Source organism: Cnephaeus nilssonii, assembly GCF_951640355.1.
Source record: "Cnephaeus nilssonii genome assembly, chromosome: 6".
Taxonomy (NCBI): Eukaryota; Metazoa; Chordata; class Mammalia; order Chiroptera; family Vespertilionidae; genus Cnephaeus; species Cnephaeus nilssonii.
Genome location: NC_137077.1, coordinates 13,860,003 through 13,877,109, shown reverse-complemented (window position 1 = coordinate 13,877,109; position 17,107 = coordinate 13,860,003). Strand labels below are relative to the sequence as shown.

General features: G+C 40.2%; 1 protein-coding gene across 3 annotated transcripts in view; it reads right to left on the bottom strand.

Annotated features, from left to right (window-relative positions):
• Positions 1-17,107, bottom strand: part of IGF1 (insulin like growth factor 1) — a 73,632-nt gene that overhangs the window by 19,455 nt on the left and 37,070 nt on the right. The window contains exons 3-4 of one of the 3 annotated variants that reach the window (XM_079775557.1): positions 2,688-2,869; positions 1,136-1,187 (exon numbers count right to left, since the gene is read on the bottom strand). In XM_079775557.1, the coding sequence (XP_079631683.1) occupies positions 1,136-1,187; positions 2,688-2,869 (234 nt within the window). Of the gene's footprint in view, positions 1-441; positions 1,188-2,687; positions 2,870-17,107 lie in introns of those variants that run through there. The other 2 variants (XM_079775556.1, XM_079775558.1) reach the window with 2 other exon arrangements.

Sequence of the window (17,107 nt, the reverse complement as noted above, 5' to 3'; positions counted from 1 at the left end):
CAACCTCCAGTACCTCAAAATGTGACTGTATTTGGAGATGGGGAGTCAACATACAGGTAATTAAATTAAAATGAGGTCATTACAGTGGGTCCTAATCCAATATGACGATTGTCCTTATAAGAGGGAGAAATTTGGGCACAAAGATATGCATAGAGGGAAGATGATGTGAAGGCACAGGGAGAAGAAGGCCAATTACAAGCCATGGAACAAGTCCTGGAACAGATTCTTCCTTAATATTTCTCAGAAGGAACCAACCTGGCCAACATCTTGATCTTAGACTTCCACGCTCCAGAAGTACATGAAAATAACTTTCTGTTGTTTAAGCCACCTAGTCTGTGGTATTTGTTATGGCAGCCCTAGCAAACTAATACATCTTTTATTTCTGATTCCAAAGTGCAAAAAAAAAAAAAAAAAAGGTTCAGTGACCTTCTCTCATAGGTTACCTCACAGGCCTCACACGCCTTTAGGCAAATACTGGATGCCCTTTGGCCCAAACCTGGACTTGACTAAGACATGCAGCCTCCAAGTTTATTGCAGGAAAGAAAATCTGGGAACTTCTATGACACAATTCAGACTTGTGGAAAATTTGGGGCTAATGTTTAACTCTGGACATATATTGACATGAGTAACTCTTCTATAATAGATGAACACAAAATTTTTAAATGCGTACAAAAGCTTTGATTTTGTAATCTTAATTCTTTTATTTAATTGTTTTTTTGTGGGGAGGAAACTGGGGCTTATTTGACTCTTTTATAATATTTGTTCTTTTCTCATTCTTGCCACGGCCTTTCTTTGGGCGTTCTTAGGAATTACTTGCTTTGTTTCCATTTTCTCCACATTTAATAGCCACATTCTATAACAGAATCCTTCAATCCTTTCATCACAGGTATTAGCTAGCTCCACTAGGCTACTGTTCTTCATTTCCTCTATAGCATTTCCCACTTTTCTGTATTGCTGTCTGCTTCTCTCTCATCGTCTTTGCCCCTCTCTGCTCGTCTCCTCCATTTTCCTTTTTGCTTCTGTGTTCAGTTTCTAGCTCCAGTCTCCCTCCTCTGCTCTTTCTTCTTTCCTTTCATCTGCTGACTTGCTTCCGTCCCCTCCTTCTGTTCCCCTTCTGGGTGTTTCTTTGGCCCACCTTTCCTTCTCCTCTGAGACTTCTTTTTCTTGTTGGTAGATGGGGGCTGATACTGTAAACATCACAAAAATAATGTCATTGAGAACAGATGGTCTCCTTGGTGTCCCAGAAGACAGCCTTAGAGTCAGCCCAGAATGCCTAGGCTCCATAGGATGCAGGAGACAGCACTGGTGTTGGACAGGTGTCTAACCTCAGTCACCAGCCTCAACATTCCAGAACTTTGGGACTCATCTTATATCCCCACACTCTACCCAACTAGAAATTGAGAGGCACTGGGTCACCTGGGAAGAAAGAGAATTAACCTGCCTTCACCATCCCCAGCACAACTTTCCAGTCTCATTCACCTAAAAGTAACTTCTGTGGTGCTTGCTCCCTGACCATTGGCTGCTGTGTTCTCTGGACACCAAGTTGTGCCTGGTCTCTTTCCACCCCTCAAGGTAGCTCCCTAGAGTCACATCTTTGCTCCACCCCCATGGTCCTCCTTCAGTCTTGGCTGCAGTTTATGACCAGGAAGCTGCAAAGGTGTCATTGTAAACATCTTGGTTTCTCATCTTGGGCATTCTGCACTATGCTAGTCTTGGCTCCAAAGATTAAAACCACAGGTGGTATTTTTTTGTTTTGTTTGATTTTTCCTTTTGTCAACAGAGTCCCCACAGAAACACTTTTCTTACTCAACCTTCCTTTCTTTCTTCTTCATTCTTCACCTTCTCTTTAGTTCTCATCTTTTTTTTTTACCTCATGACTAAAACGTTAATCACTTACATTAACTTGTTTACTCATTCATTCATTCATTCATTCATGCAACAAAAGTTTATCAGGTGACAAATGTGCATCAGATGGTTTACATGCTTTTGATGGCAGAGATAGTACTTCTAAGGTTTGTTTAAAATCCAGCTTTTAAAAAAGACACTTGCAAATTTTGGTCATTAGAAATTTCTAGGTATTCTTCGAGCCAAACAGAAATTTCTATTTTTAATGTTTTTCTTTAATTATGTTTGCCACTGGATGTGAATTTCAAATAGTTCCCATTTTAGAGTTGTGCTTTATTTTACACCTTTGCAGAATACCAGGACCTGAAAGTTTCCAGGTTTTGTTCTTAATTACAATTATGACAGATGTTAACACTTGCCCAACAGCTGTGTTGTGCAGACACATGGAAAGCACTGTATGTGCAGTAAGTTAATTCTCACAGCGACCTGATGAGGTAGCTATTACCATTCTTCACCACCTTCTGGTTATCTGATTGTCCAGAGCAGTGCAAAAGAGAATTTGCAATGCAGAGTGACCAAAGGGATGGATATCTAGGGTGAGAATGGAGCTATTTTGACCTCTAAGACAAGAGAATAAGCCTTAGTACTGATTGTACTTCATTGGGCGATATATGACTATAACAGTGTTTACCTATTGCCTTTTAAAGTTTAATTAGTCCTTTGAAGTGTCCTATAGACTTGGTTTCTGGTTCACTAAGGGGACATAATTACTCTTTGGCCCACCCACTCATATATGACCCAGATCTCTTGAGGATGGAGGGATCCCACTCCAGCTGACTTACCTTCTGAGCCTTGGGGACATCAGTGTGGCGCTGGGCACGGACGGAGCGGGCTGACTTGGCAGGCTTGAGCGGGGCGCAGTACATCTCCAGTCTCCTCAGATCACAGCTTCGGAAGCAGCACTCGTCCACAATTCCTGTCTGAATTGCCCTCCGACTATTGGCGCCATACCCTGTGGGCTTGTCTGTACAAATGAAATGCAGAGTGGCCTGGCTTTAGAGTGGAATATTCCAAATTCATGGTTCCATCTAGACTCTGAAGACTCTCCTCTCCCCACGCGTAGTCTTCCCACACATTTGTATGTGAACCTCTCTTTGAAGCTTCTCCAACAATTCCTGTCCCTATAGATCCTTCTGGATTCTAGTATGTCTCCAGGAACCTGTATCATACTCCTTTACACTAACTCATTCACAACATACTTTGTGTTAGTGCTCCTGATGTTCTCATCAAACTTTAGCCAAAAAAACTGTATGGCCCAATCCTAGCCTTTCCTTATATATTGGCTTACTCGAGAGGCTGCTAGGGATATTAATTAAAAGAGGACCATGTATTCAGTTTCCTTAACCTTTTTAGAAAATTTGCATCATTTTTATATGCAGGATGGCTCAAATATTTGCTCTTTTGCTTAATTGCTTCCACTGTATGAGTATCAGTGAGATTTTAAATATAGAAAAGACTCCTACTTTCCTGGTGTGGAGGCTGAAACTGGGGGTTGGGAAGGACTTGCTATAGGTCATTCTGCAGTAAATGGTAGAATCAAGAGTTTAACCCAGATCAACTCTGGACAAGTCATTGAAGCTTCCTGAGCCTCAGTTTACTCATTTGTAAAGTGGGGTTAATGATATCTTCCTTGTGAGGGTTGTTTGAGGATTACATGAGATAATATATGGAAAGTATTTAGAGTATCACTAGACACATAGTAGGTCCTAAATAAATATTGGGTTGCTTTCTCTGAGCACCCTTTCCCAAGATCTTACATGGTTTGTGAAGAAGTAGGGTTACTGTTGACTGCATCCAGAAACCTTGGAACTTGGAACTGATGACAATACCAATGTGACAGGGCTCCCTCTTCTATCACCCCAGAGAGACCAGAACAATCAATTCTGTCTTCTTATAGAATAATTATTAGACCGAGACAGAATGAACTAAACGTCCACCTTTCCTGTGACCTGGATTGCCCAGAGGGAACACCATGAGTCAAATTTCTCTTGATATTTGCAAATCAATTAGACTTCTTTACTTGGCAAGTAGGTTTTGGTTTGGTTTCATTTTGTTTTGATTTAAATACACTTTTCCTGGCTCTAGAATGAAAAGAAAGGGCAAAACAAGCTTACATGGACCTTAAAATGTACCTGGATCCTTTGTAAGCTTTTTGTCGTAGTAGAACTTTCGTTAAATCGAATCTTGCTTATACACCAATATATAAAACAGACAAAAGTAAAAGTGCCCTGACTCAGGCAAGGGCAGGGGGACCCTGTCTCAGCTTTCTCTCCTGTCCCTTAACTCCCTTGGGAGGTCAGGGGGAGGGCTGGTTTTCTCCACTGACATTCAGATTTCATGGCAGAAAATTTATAAGCCATTGATCTAGAAGAATTCAGTTAATCAATCTGACATATATTCGATCTTAACTTCTGACACAGGAGACAGCATTATATTTTACACATAAAAAATTGTACATTTGCATAATAATGACAATGTTCTTTAGGATGGAGTTTTGAAAGTCAAAATCCACAATGTATGTTTTGAACTTCCAGGGTCATGGCCCACCACCAGATTAGTCTGGCAGCCTTGTGGCTTGAAGGGCCAACTGTTGGTGGCATCCTCTGAGAACTCAGATGTTTTCCCGGGGTTTGGCACAGGAGCCTGGGGATGCTTCTTCATAGAAGGCAGGTGTATTATCATTCTTAGGGCGGCAGAGGGTAGTAACTCAGTGAGGGTTCAGTTTGTGGTCTCTCTAGGTGGGGTTTGCTGCTTTAGCTGGGGCAAACCCTATGGCAGTGATGGCGAACCTATGACACGCGTGTCAGCACTGACACGCGTAGCCATTTCTGATGACACGCGGCCACTGAGGCGGCCGCATGCCGAGGATGAAACATTTGCTGCTCCTGAGGATGAAACATTTGCAAAATAATGTTTTTTCCTCAAAGTGACACACTACCCGAGTTATGCTCAGTTTTTTGGCGAAGTTTGACACACCAAGCTCAAAAGGTTGCCCATCACTGCCCTATGGGCTCCTTGTAGAGCCTCAGCAGGGTTTCCACTTGCCATGGAAGATCAGCTGGTGTAGAAGACTCAGTCTATAAAATAGCTGGGCTTTTTTAGTCCACAGATCAATGAATTTAGGGAAAGAGAAGTTTAGGACTTTTTCTTTAATGTTTCATAAAGAAGGTACCTTATGTCCCTATTTTTAAAAATGTTGGAATAGTGGTATAAAGACTTGGATTTGGCTATAAATGCAGCTATCAGTTATCCTACCACAATCCTAGAAAGATGTTTTTCTTTGTCTATTCATAGTGTCTACAATGGACTGGTTGTACTTCATTGGGCGATATATGAATATAACAGTGTTTACCTATTGCCTTTTAAAGTTTAATTAGTCCTTTGAAGTGTCCTATAGGCTTGGTTTCTGGTTCTATATCAAGATATTTAATAAAAAATAATTTCTTGCCAACTGAAAGGCCATAGTTGAGGGTCCAAGTTTTGCCCTTTATCTTCAAATGCCTCACATTACTTCTTTTTCCAGAAACAAAATAAAGGCACTTATTGCTATGGGCTAACACTAGAAACCCGATACAGTGTGGTTTACTAGAAAGGCAGTAACATAATTTGCTCCAGTATCAATTTTGGAGAAAAAAAAAAGGATTTTTAATGACCTCTAAATTGTAGTTCTGGTCATTATGACTAATTTTTAAATGTGATAGAGTGAATTGTTTTATCCTTTCCTTTAAAAACTCACCATTAGGCACTATGCAATTCTGCTACAGTGGGTGGAATCAGAACTTGGTAGGTGAGCGGGCTTAATATATATTGGCTTAATATAAGAGAAAATTTTTCTAACAATTTGGACTCAAAGGTTTTAAATATGGGACAAACTTCTTTTAAAAGTAATGAATTTCCTATTGCTGGAAGTAGTTAAGTAAAGGTGGTATGAACACCTGTGAGAGATGCAAGGACAGTATTCCTGTTTTGAACACAGTACATGGTGATATTGTTCTTTCTATTTCAAAGAATCTGTAATAAGTGAAGAAATGCAGAAGAAAACCCATCCAGGCCAAATGTTCAATATGGTTGGAAGCCATTTATATTGTCTTCAAGAAAGAGGTTAGAATACTTTCTAACTCAGAAGATGAAAATTTATTTTCTATTTATCATTTGAGCTTCCCCAAGATGCTCAAAACATTTTTCTTTACTTCAGGTGTGGAGAAGGTCTGGCCTGGGTGCCATATGGGGCCCTCAAAATCATTTGGTCTGGCCCTGCCACGGCATTAGGAGTGAGTAAATATAATGCTTGACCAAATATAGTAGGCTCATTTTTAAGTTGATAATTTTGTAAGGCCCGCATATGATGTTATACATATCATCATATATTTCTGCCCTTGGCAGAAAAAAAGGTTCCTCACTCCTGCACTTGATGCTAAAACAAAAGACAGGTAACTGGGATAGTTCCTTTTGCAGGTAGGTACAGTCCCAGAGTTCTGTCCTACTGGCATCATGAAGTGTCTATACACTCACTTGGTCATTAGGTGAATAGGCATTTATTAAATTTGGCCATTTAACCTAAGCCTTGACTTGTCTTATCGTGTGTGTAGTCACAGTGCAGTACTGTATCTTGAAAGTTTACCAACAGACAGAATTCCAATGGTTAAACAGATGGCTTCTATAATAATAGCATTTCCCTTTAAATAATGCATGATCAGTGGAGTAATTCAATAATCGTCAGGGCAAACTTGCTAGTTACAAGGATTTGGGGCAGAATTGTGGCATCATCAAAACCACACCGATTAGCTGAGTCTCACATTTTGTCCGGGTTGCAAGCTCCTTGCTTCCCTCCATCCCTGAAGGAGAAGGTGTAGTGCTGAGAGTTCACTGGGGTCATCACTTCTTGAGCAGAGAGCTCTAGTCATTCATCTCTGGTAAAAATGGTGCTACCTCTACTGGTGCTACATGTGGTTGTGTTTCTTCCAGGTTTCTGGGAAGGCAGTTGGGAACTTCCCCCCTTGTTTATTGAGAACGCTTTAATCATTTTAATTTTGCCACTAATTGAAGAATGAGTATTTAAATAATGGAAATGGAAACATTTTCCAAATAGGGAAATATGCAGTTCTGAAGATATATACTTTGGGTTCTGAGGAATAAAACTATTCTCTAGAAATTGCTAACAAAAGGAGGTTTTAAATTAGATCATATTGTGAAAGCAGGAAAAAAGAAGTAAGACAATTCCATTGGATTTCAAGGGCTATTTCTAGAAAATTCACAGATATGAAAACAGAAAACACAATGGGATTATTATAAAAAACTAATTTGCATTTAATTTTTATTAATGGAGGCTTGATTACATGACCAAATATTACTGTTAAAATCTTTAGAAGGCAGAAAGTTAGGTGTCCTGCACCAACTATGTATCCATAACTTCCAGACATGATGACAACTTAGAAAAACTATGTATGGTTAGTTTCTTAGCTCAGCATTGCTCCATGGACTACCTTATCTAATAAAAATTTGCTCAGTTGACATAATTTTGCATGGGAAAGTTGGGTAAAATGTGAGTAATTTTAAAGTTGTCTCCATCTTAGCATTTCAATTGCTATTTTCATTTCTGGTAAAATAAGAATCACTTCTCAATATTTCTTACACATTTTGTGGCTTTCTATGGAAAACAGGACTCCTTTCATGATTTCCTAATAGAAAGAAAATTGTGATATGACTATTATCCAGACCCAAAATGTAGTACTACCTTGAATGGTTATTATTTTCTGAATAAATAGGATTCACATTTTACTTAAAGCCCCTTGATAAGTCAATACTTCACCTTTTAAAAATTCTATGGAAATCACACTTGAGTTAAAACATGTGCTTAGTAAGGATAAGAAAAGAAGCTTTTGCTGCTGTAACTAGCGGCTCATTATGCACTTAGATTAACATGAGTATGTACACACACATATTCAAACATATATCAGTAGTCAAGCGACTTACCATTAGTGTCGAAGCTACTGCCAAACACTGTGAAATCAGAATTGGTTTTGGAGAAGATTTTCTAAAGTATATACTTATTGCCTGCCTTATACAGTGCTAGCGAACTCTGTACATTTCTGCTTTTCTGCAGAAAGATTTTTCCAAGTAAGACTGACCTTTGACATCTGTAAAAGTGAGCACAGAAAATGTTCTCTCTTCTATGAACTGCATGTCATAAGCTTTTCTTGAAAGTCTATCAAATGTAGGCATCGATTTCACTTTGGCCCTTGTTAATTTTTAATTGCCAGTGTTTGCTGGTCCCACTACTTCTCAATTGGACGAGGACATCTTTTCTAGGAATCATGACCCTGTTCAACCTGCCACCACCCCCAGCAGCTGTTTCACAGCTACTAAATGCTCATAACCCAAAAGACCAAAGTCTTCCCATTGCCCAATCAATTAATGTTTGTATATCTTTGGGTCTAAAAGGAATGAAGCAGAGCTCCAGGCCATTGCCCTTTTTCCAAACCCTCCTTTCTTTTGGAAGCTCCAACTCAAGGGCAGGTGAGAAAATAGTGCTATTCAGTCTGCCTCTGTCTCCAAGGCCAGGTGCTTCAGCACAAGGCCTAGGGACAATAGAACTAGAGATTCAGAGGAGAAACATGACCATTTTAGGACTCTTTGGAGAAATGGGCCGACAGAGTGGGAAGCAACATGATGTATTACTTTAGCCTGATATAATGCCCTGGAGGATGAGCCTCTTGCCAGGACAGCACAATTTACTAGCTTAGGTCTGTTTCCAGGGCTTGGAGGAGATAGACATAGCCAACAAAAAATTACACTTTGGCAAGAAAAATGCTTTGCTGGACAGAAATGTTGTCCTAAGGGAATGGCTTGGTTTATCAACATCTAAGGTAAAAGATAATCAAGTGCCAAGAGGTCATTGTTATGTTTGAATTATTTCAGTTGGGTCTGGTCTATAAGATAGCTACCACTTTCTGGTTATATGTCTTCAATTATTTAGAACATATTTTAAGAATTGAGTATGACCTGCCTGTGACATCTGCCATACCAGTGCAGGAGGCAATATGTGGAGTGACTAAAAGCACAGGTTTGGGAGTCAGACAGACCTGAATTCTGCCACATATTCACTGGTCACCTTGGACAAGGCACCAAATCTTCTAAGACACAGGTCCTTTTATGTAAAATAGACATAATAAGAGTAACTCCCAGGGCTATTGTGAAGATTATATGAGAATGTATGTGAAGTATTTTTCACAATGTCTGGTATGTAGTAACTCTAAATAAATGTAGCTATTATTATTATTATAAAGTTGAGTTGGCTAATACAGCTAGTTGGGCAGGTATCCTCTTCCTCTCTTTCTCCTAAAAATGCACCCTTTCCAAAATGTGGTTGAAAAAGATGGCCTTTCTAGGTAGAGGAGTTCTGTTCTCCCTGAAAATGAATGAATAACTTCTTTTGAAAGTATATCCAAGCTTTATGTTGTATATAGGTGTGGGCAAAAGTGGGTTTGCAGTTTTAATACAAATAAATAATACAATAATCAATAATAATGCAAGAATGAATGACCTCTGTGATTCATGTACTCACAACTTTAAACCTTTCCCCCACATCCTATAGACTGCCCTGAATAGTTTAATCTGAAATAGACACTTTATGAGAATGGATCCTCCAATCAAGTCAAACAAGGCAAAGTTGCATGGGCTTCTCTTGACCTATTTTATTTCTTCCAAATAATCCACTATCTATTGGGTTTTCAGGATTAGCATCCATTTGTTTATTTAAAAAAATGCTGCGACCCATGGGATGGACAAAATACATGTTCAGAGGGATTTCCCAATCACTTTCAGCCAGCCTATGTCTTTCTCTGCTCTCTCCATTTCAAGCTGCACCTCTTTCTTTTCTTTCCTTCATCTGTTTCTTTCAGTCTCCTGCTATTGGTAGCCATTGACCATTCTTTTTATTCACCGATAAACTCTTGGGCAAAAGCTCATGCTATGTGACTAGGCAGCTCATGGTAGGCTAGGAATTAGAGTCTAGTTTCCTCCCTGGAATGACTGAGAACTAAGGCTCTGTCTCCTGCCAACCATGCTTTGGGGATAGGCAGCTCCCCAGTATACAGTATCACCAGGCCCTCATAATCACTACTCCAACTTGGACCCATGCCAGAATGGGATGAAAACAGACCCTAAGAGAAAGAATAAGAAGGGATGTTGAGGAATCACATACATGGACCTTGGTTATCTCTTTTTTTTTTTTTTTTTTTTTTTTTTTTTGAGACTGTGACGGAAATTGTAAGATGAGTCTGGCTCCAAGCTGGAGATTATAGCCATGCCACCAGCATTATCTCCTCTACTTACACTGTTATTGTTAGTTTACTCTTTCAGATTTGGAAAGAGATGCCTTGTAGGCAAAACAGAAGGCCCTCATGAATAGAGGGGAATGCCCCTCTTTCTGGTGCCACAAAAGGATGAATCAGCCAAAGGAGTATTAAGCCACATTCTCTTTATTTTTAGTTTCACTCTAAAGTCTATCATTTCTCTTTTCTTTGCAACTTGGCACCTGTCCTGTGTTCTCCGGGGCCCTGCTCCCTGTCAGTCTCCTCACTCGGGCCTCTGTGTTTTGCTTAGGATGCATCTGGAGATTTTCCCAGGGGTGGGTGTGAAACGGTCAGGATGGCAGGTTAAGGGGTAACGTCTGCCAGGGCAGTCTGGTGTGTCTGAAGGGAGAGATTCAGGAGATGGAGGCCCCTGAGGAGAGGCATCTGGGCCTGTGTCGGGGGGTGAGCTGTCGGAAGGCAGCCTCCACAGTGGCAAAAACAGTCCTTGGCACTACCACAGAGCAGAAACAGCCCAGGTCAGCGACACTTTGAGAGAAGGCAGAGGGAGGGAAGAGAGGGTAGGGAAGGCATTGCATGATATAAATAACTGCATGCTGTGCACTTCAGTGCCAACTGGGTTGTGTGTAATGCCCTTTCATGCTGGTGTGTCAGCATGGGGACTGTTTCTAGAGCACCTAGCACAGAGCAATATGCAGAGAGGGAATGACAAGAAGGCAATATGGTATATTGACAGCCTCAGTGGATTCCAGCCCCAGATCCTTCATGTGAACTCACTAGTCACCCAAACTCTCTGAGATGCGGTCTTCTCATGTAGAAAACCAAAGTACTAGATAATAAGATCAAGCGCTTCTTCCAACAATCTGACTCCAAGGATTATCTGGATGGTTATGCTACCCACTTTTAAAATATATGTATTTTTTATTGATTTTAGAGAGAGAGGAAGGGAAAGGGATAGAGAGATAGAAATATCGATGAGAGAGACACATCGATCGGCTGCCTCCTGCATGCCCTCCACCAGGGTTTGAGACCGAAACCTGGGCATGTGCCCTAACCAGGAATTGAACCTGGGACCTCTTGGTTCATGGGTTGAGCAACACTAAGCAACACCAGCTGGGCTATGCTACCCACTTTTCAATCAATAAGTATATACGGTATCGCAGCGTTTCTCCCTAAAATGAGGGTGATACATAAAGAACAGAGGTTCCATGAAAGAACCAGGAGTTTCCTCTTTGTCGGGTTTAATTGTAGATAAAAACAAGATTCGTGGGCTGAATTTAAAGAAATCGAGGATCAGTGTTGAATTTGGTGGGGGAAACTGTCCAATATGGGAGGTAAATTGGAGTAAGGGAAAGGAATAAGACCATCTATGGGGATTGCACAAACCTGCTCCAGACAGGATACACGTGCAATTAGGAGGAGGATAAGAAGGATGAAATTCATTGGCTGAAGCTCTTAAAACAGTAGAAAGAATCAAACTACATGTTGAAAACCAGGGTCCTAAAGTCTTTAAGGAACGAGGAAAAGTGATGGCCCTCACTTGCTTGGGTGTTTGGAAATGAGAACGCGCATGAGAAGACTCTTTCTGCAAATCCCTGGGCCTGGCCTTTGGCCATCACACTCCCCAAAGCTGCACCTTCCAAGATGAGGAAGTGACAAGCTCTAGGAGGGGCGTTAATATTGTTGCCCAGAATGTTGAACTTCCTAGTACTCAGTGAGGCCAACATTTTATTTCACTGGTTTCCTTGGTGCCTGTCAATGGTATCTGAATCTTCTGTACAACATTCAGTTCCTTCCAGGGGGACAGATGCGTATTTTCCCTTGAAAATTTCAGCTATGACTACATGTTATCTCATCTCCAATGAAGTGAATGGGCTTCCAGGCAGGTCATCATCTCTGCCATTGGTACCCAACTCCTGCCCAGAGGATAAAATTAGAAGATGACCATTATAAACAGGGCTTTTCAAATGCTACCCCCCCTTTTTTTTGTAAAATAAACTAATGGTAAGGTTATCAAAATTTTAAAGTCTGTACAAGGAGTTCTCAAACAAGTTTTAGTATTATTCATCAAAATATCAAGCAAGTATGCAGACTAAGGCTGAATGGTTTATTTAGAAAAGTGACTATATTATTTCAGGATATAATTTTCCCCTTAATATTTGATTGCTTAACATGACCAAGAGACTTTAAGTGCTTTGGACATGATAGCAAACTCAAAGTCTATTTAAGAGGCTTCTTAGTAATCTGGCAATCTCGGAGCCTGTTAACTTTTAGCCACCCTCCTCCACCCCACCCCAAAAACTATTATTTTTCTGAACTAAAGAGGTGACTATGCATAAGAAGAAAAAGAGGTTTTGGTTCAATTGCAGCTTGTCTCCAGGCTAAATCCTGTTCTCATCTTTATTTCATCTGGGACCAATATAGCTCTTATATCTCCAAACCTCATTAAGTGCTTTTCAGCAAATATTATTATCAATCAATAAAATTCTCTGATTCTCTTATTTATTTCACTAAATTCAACAAATAAAAACATTTTTAGTTTGTGGTATTGGCTGAAAAAATCAAACTCTATTTGATTTTTTTTCCATTTTATTTTTTCTATTTTTTTTTTTTTTTTTACTATTCAAGCATGCTGTGAATGACCACATTGCTCTGGGGCCCCACTCTGAGGCAATGGTCACTTGCCTTCTAGCTAATCACTCACTTCTGTGAATTTCCTTTCTGAGAACTGGGGACACTAGCCCCAGCAGTCATTTTCAATTTATCACAAAACATATGCATGGTTGCAGAATGAGTTAGCTTCATTAGGAACAAGCAATGCAAGGCCTAATGTGCCATAGAGCTGAGAGGTTCCTTTGGGCCAGGAATACTACTTGCGGGGCATCTTATTTCCCTCAACACTTGCCTCCTGTCTGCTCTCTTTGGCTCAGATCTGTGTTGGGAAGTCTGTATGGAGGGACTGCTTATGCTAATATTTAGGCATAATTAGCTCTGTCCTAACCAGCTGGAAGTGAAGGCCCAAGTTCAGGGGCGAAGTGTTCTCTTCTAATGGACAGTCTTTTATCAGGGCAGCCTCCTCTCTTCCCAGACTCCCAGTAAGTACAGATGCTCCTTGACTTATGATGGTGTTACATTTCGATAAATGTCAATTAGATGCAAATTTGTATAAAAACTACATATGTAAACCATTAAGTTGATGAGAAAAAATGACCCATCAAGGTCTTGTAGCAGCTCCCATAATAGGGATGGGCAGAGAGAAGTGAAGATTTTGACTGTGTAGTAGGTTCTGATAAGAGAGTGTAGAGAGAGCTACACACATCCTCATTCCTGAACTGTGCATTGGAATAATTGGCAATGACTTGTAAAGAGAGGAATAATAAGAAAAAGGGGGCCATTGGTTTAGAAACATTTTAATCTACTTCTAAGATTGGATAACTTCTTGATTTTTTTCTTTTCAAGAAACTTCTAGTCCTCCTCTTCTTCCTCTTCCTTTGCTTTTGGTTCAAGATGAGACTTTGGTAAAGGTCACTTGTGAAGTCTTATCCTTCTAGTATCTTCTCATCGCACCAGTGCTCCCACCGCCCCCTGATATCTGCTCTCGGCAGGCATTTCCTGTAGTCAGACTATGAACCATCATAAATTCCTCAAATTTTTTCAGAACATCTGTGCCTTCTTTCGCCACATTTCTTTTTTTCTGGCACTCAACAGGCCACAAATCACCCTGAACTTATCTTTTCAGGCTGTTGATGTCTCAATACTCTCCTTTCAATAAAAATTTCTCCTCTCGTCCTTGTCTGTGGCTTTTGGCTTCCCAGCTTTCTTCCCCCTGTCTGGGTTGATCATCTTTGGACTCACCAAGAGTGTCTCTTTCTCCTAGCCTTCTATCTGAAATTACGCATTTCTTCAAATATCAGAGTTTCTATGCAGACCGTGCTACCTGGTTTGAGCATAATTAAGCTCCTTAACAGGATTTTAACATAGTAAGGTGACACTCCTTGCAGTAAGAACACTTGAGAAGACACAAACCTAGAGGATACTGATTAGCTAATGAGAGAGAAGAAACTATAAAACTATAAGACAGAGTTTTATCCTAGGTGCTCCAGAGAGTGCCAGAAAGACCTAAAGATATAATCAAATGAGATTGGAAACTTTTCCATTAAACACAAGTTCCTTCTGAGATTGAAATGGGGCATTTCATTCTTCTGTTCATTTTATATTTAAACTTATTTATTTGACATTTAGAACAACAGGGTGCCTTGCAATAATACACTATCAATAGCTCCCTTTGTTGAGTACTTTCTATTAAGCTATTATAGCAAATATTACTTTTCATGTCTTATCTTATTTCCATTCTACAGCAACTACCTGGAGTAGGCATTATTATTATAGTCATCTTACATATGAGGAAACTGAGGTTTAGCAAGGTTAATACCTTAACCCAAACCATATATCTAGTAAGTTGCAGAGCCAGTTCATCTTAAGTTGGGGACATCTTGAAAGTGGGGAACTTCCCAGGTAAGGAAAAGTCTGAAGTTGACACTGTTATTGGGATTCTCAAAGGTACATAATGCTAATATCCCTGAAGATAACAGTGAGGTCATCTGAGTCAGCCCACAAAGCCCAGGGTTTGAGCATGTGCAGTAGACAAGAGTTTTCTCCTAAGTGCTCCAGAGAGTGCCAGAAAGAATGTCATGCATGGCTTTTGCCAGCGAGAGAAGTCTGTGTAATCCTGCCATTGAGGGCAAAGCTGGGTATTGGATGCTCACTTTTCACCCAGTACACTGTGACTCTTTGCAGTTTCAGAAGGAACAATTGGCTCCACCGTGCAGCCAGAACAGCTGGTTTCTGATCTCCTTGAATTGCACTAAGTTATAAAAACCTTATCAGAAATTGAAATATAGACATTTGACCCATAATCTTGGCATCCCAACAAATCAGATTATCTCCATTTTTCTAATTTTTTTTGTTCTCATCCAGATGAACACATTTTGGCATAGCTATAGTCCTAGCCTAAATTTAATGTAGTATTGTTTCTTTCACTTAACAGTATATTGCAAGCATTTTTCATATTGCTACATAATCTTCATAATTATAATTTAAAAGCTACAGAATATTTTATTGAGTAGATCTGCCATCATTTATTTCTTTAACTGCTTTCCCATTGTTAGACATTTAGGTTATTTCCAGTTTTATCAGGATTTTAACTGACATGGCATTGTCTCTGTGCACATAACTTTCTGCCTCTTTGAGATCAGTTGTAAGAATTAAATCCCAGAAGTGGAGTTACTGAGTCAAAGGATATTATCAGACAATCCTATTTCTTTTTCTGAAGGTTAGTACATTTAATATTTTTGATGAAAGCTCACAGTTTTGCAGAAGGACCAGAAGAGAAGACCAAAGGACCGAAGCCGAGAATTATATCCAGATTTTCCTCCAGGACTAGAAGAGAGACAGCCAAGGTGGAGCACAAACAGGAATCTCACCTGCATCCCATGAATGAGAATAAAAGAACCAATCTCTGTTTTCAATTACTAGTGCAGTTTCCTCTGAAAGAAACATGGGTGTAACCAGAACTTGGGCTTGGCATCCAAAGGTTTGCCAAGTAGAAGAAAAACCAAGGAAAAGGAAATTGATGACAAGAGACCCTGATTCTCAACTTTCAAAATCACCAAGTACCTGTGGATTTTCTTCTCTAGAGTGGGAAGAGGGGGAGCCCAAGGAGCCAAGACCGCACCACACCCCATGTATGGAGTGGGGAATCTGTTAAAATATCAAACACTCTGCATCTGTGCACCTACTGAACCCTGTCTGGATCACCAGGCTTCTGCCCAATTTACTGTCTCTCAACCTTCTTTCAAAGAGTAGTACCCTGTCAATCTGCCTCCTCACCCAACTCAAAATTGGCCTCACTACGTCTGTCCCCCTTCGGCCATATTTCTCTCCTGCTGAGAAGTCATGCAATCCCTACTGTTTATTGAGCACCTACTATGTTCTAGAAACTGCTCTTAATACTGAGGATCTGAAGTGAACAAAACAGACAAAAATTGAGATAACAGGTCATTGTCCCCTTTATAACCCTGATGTCTGTGATAACCTTAAAGGAAACTATAGTGCAGAGTTGCTGAACTCAACGGTTCAATGACAACTGCCCAGAGCAATTAAGTCCGAGTTTATCAAGAGAAGTTGCCTTTAGGTCCCCGGGGGAATTCTTGTCTGAGGACCTCATTCCCACTAACTTCTCTGGAGGTGTAAAATGATTTCTCTGTGCATCATAAACTAGCACTAAACTATCTATTAGCCTTTATTTTCGGTTTCATGATGACTGGCCCAATTCCTCAATTTGATTTGAAGCATCTTCGGGGTAAAAACTGTGTCTCATATTTCTGTATCTAGAAGCACAGCACTGGCCACTTAGCAGGCACTTCATAAATGCTCACTGGCTAGTGGATTGAAAAGTCAAAAACACAAACAGTACACAGAGAAACACAATGTAAAGAAATGTTTACAGTGGAAAGAAAAACTCCAACATCAGCCAGTCTCTGTGTCTGTTTCCTTTCTCATTAAAAGGGTATGATAATACTATCATATATCTACCGGGTTGTGCTGGGTTAAGGCACATAGGAGCTGGGAACCGCTGGGGTCACAGAGCAAGCACTCAGACCATTAATAGGTTAATCATGAGGCTGTGTGATGAAGTGGTTAGAGCATAGGCTCTGGAACGTTTGCCTGAGGTTAGATGCTGGCTCCACCATTTCTAATTATGTGGCTGTGGGTAAGTTACTTAACCTAAGAGTTCTCATCTGAAAAGGGGAATGCAAACCCACCTCACAGAGTACTTGTGATGAATGCATGAGTAAACACTTACCAAATATTAGTTACAGTTACTCAGC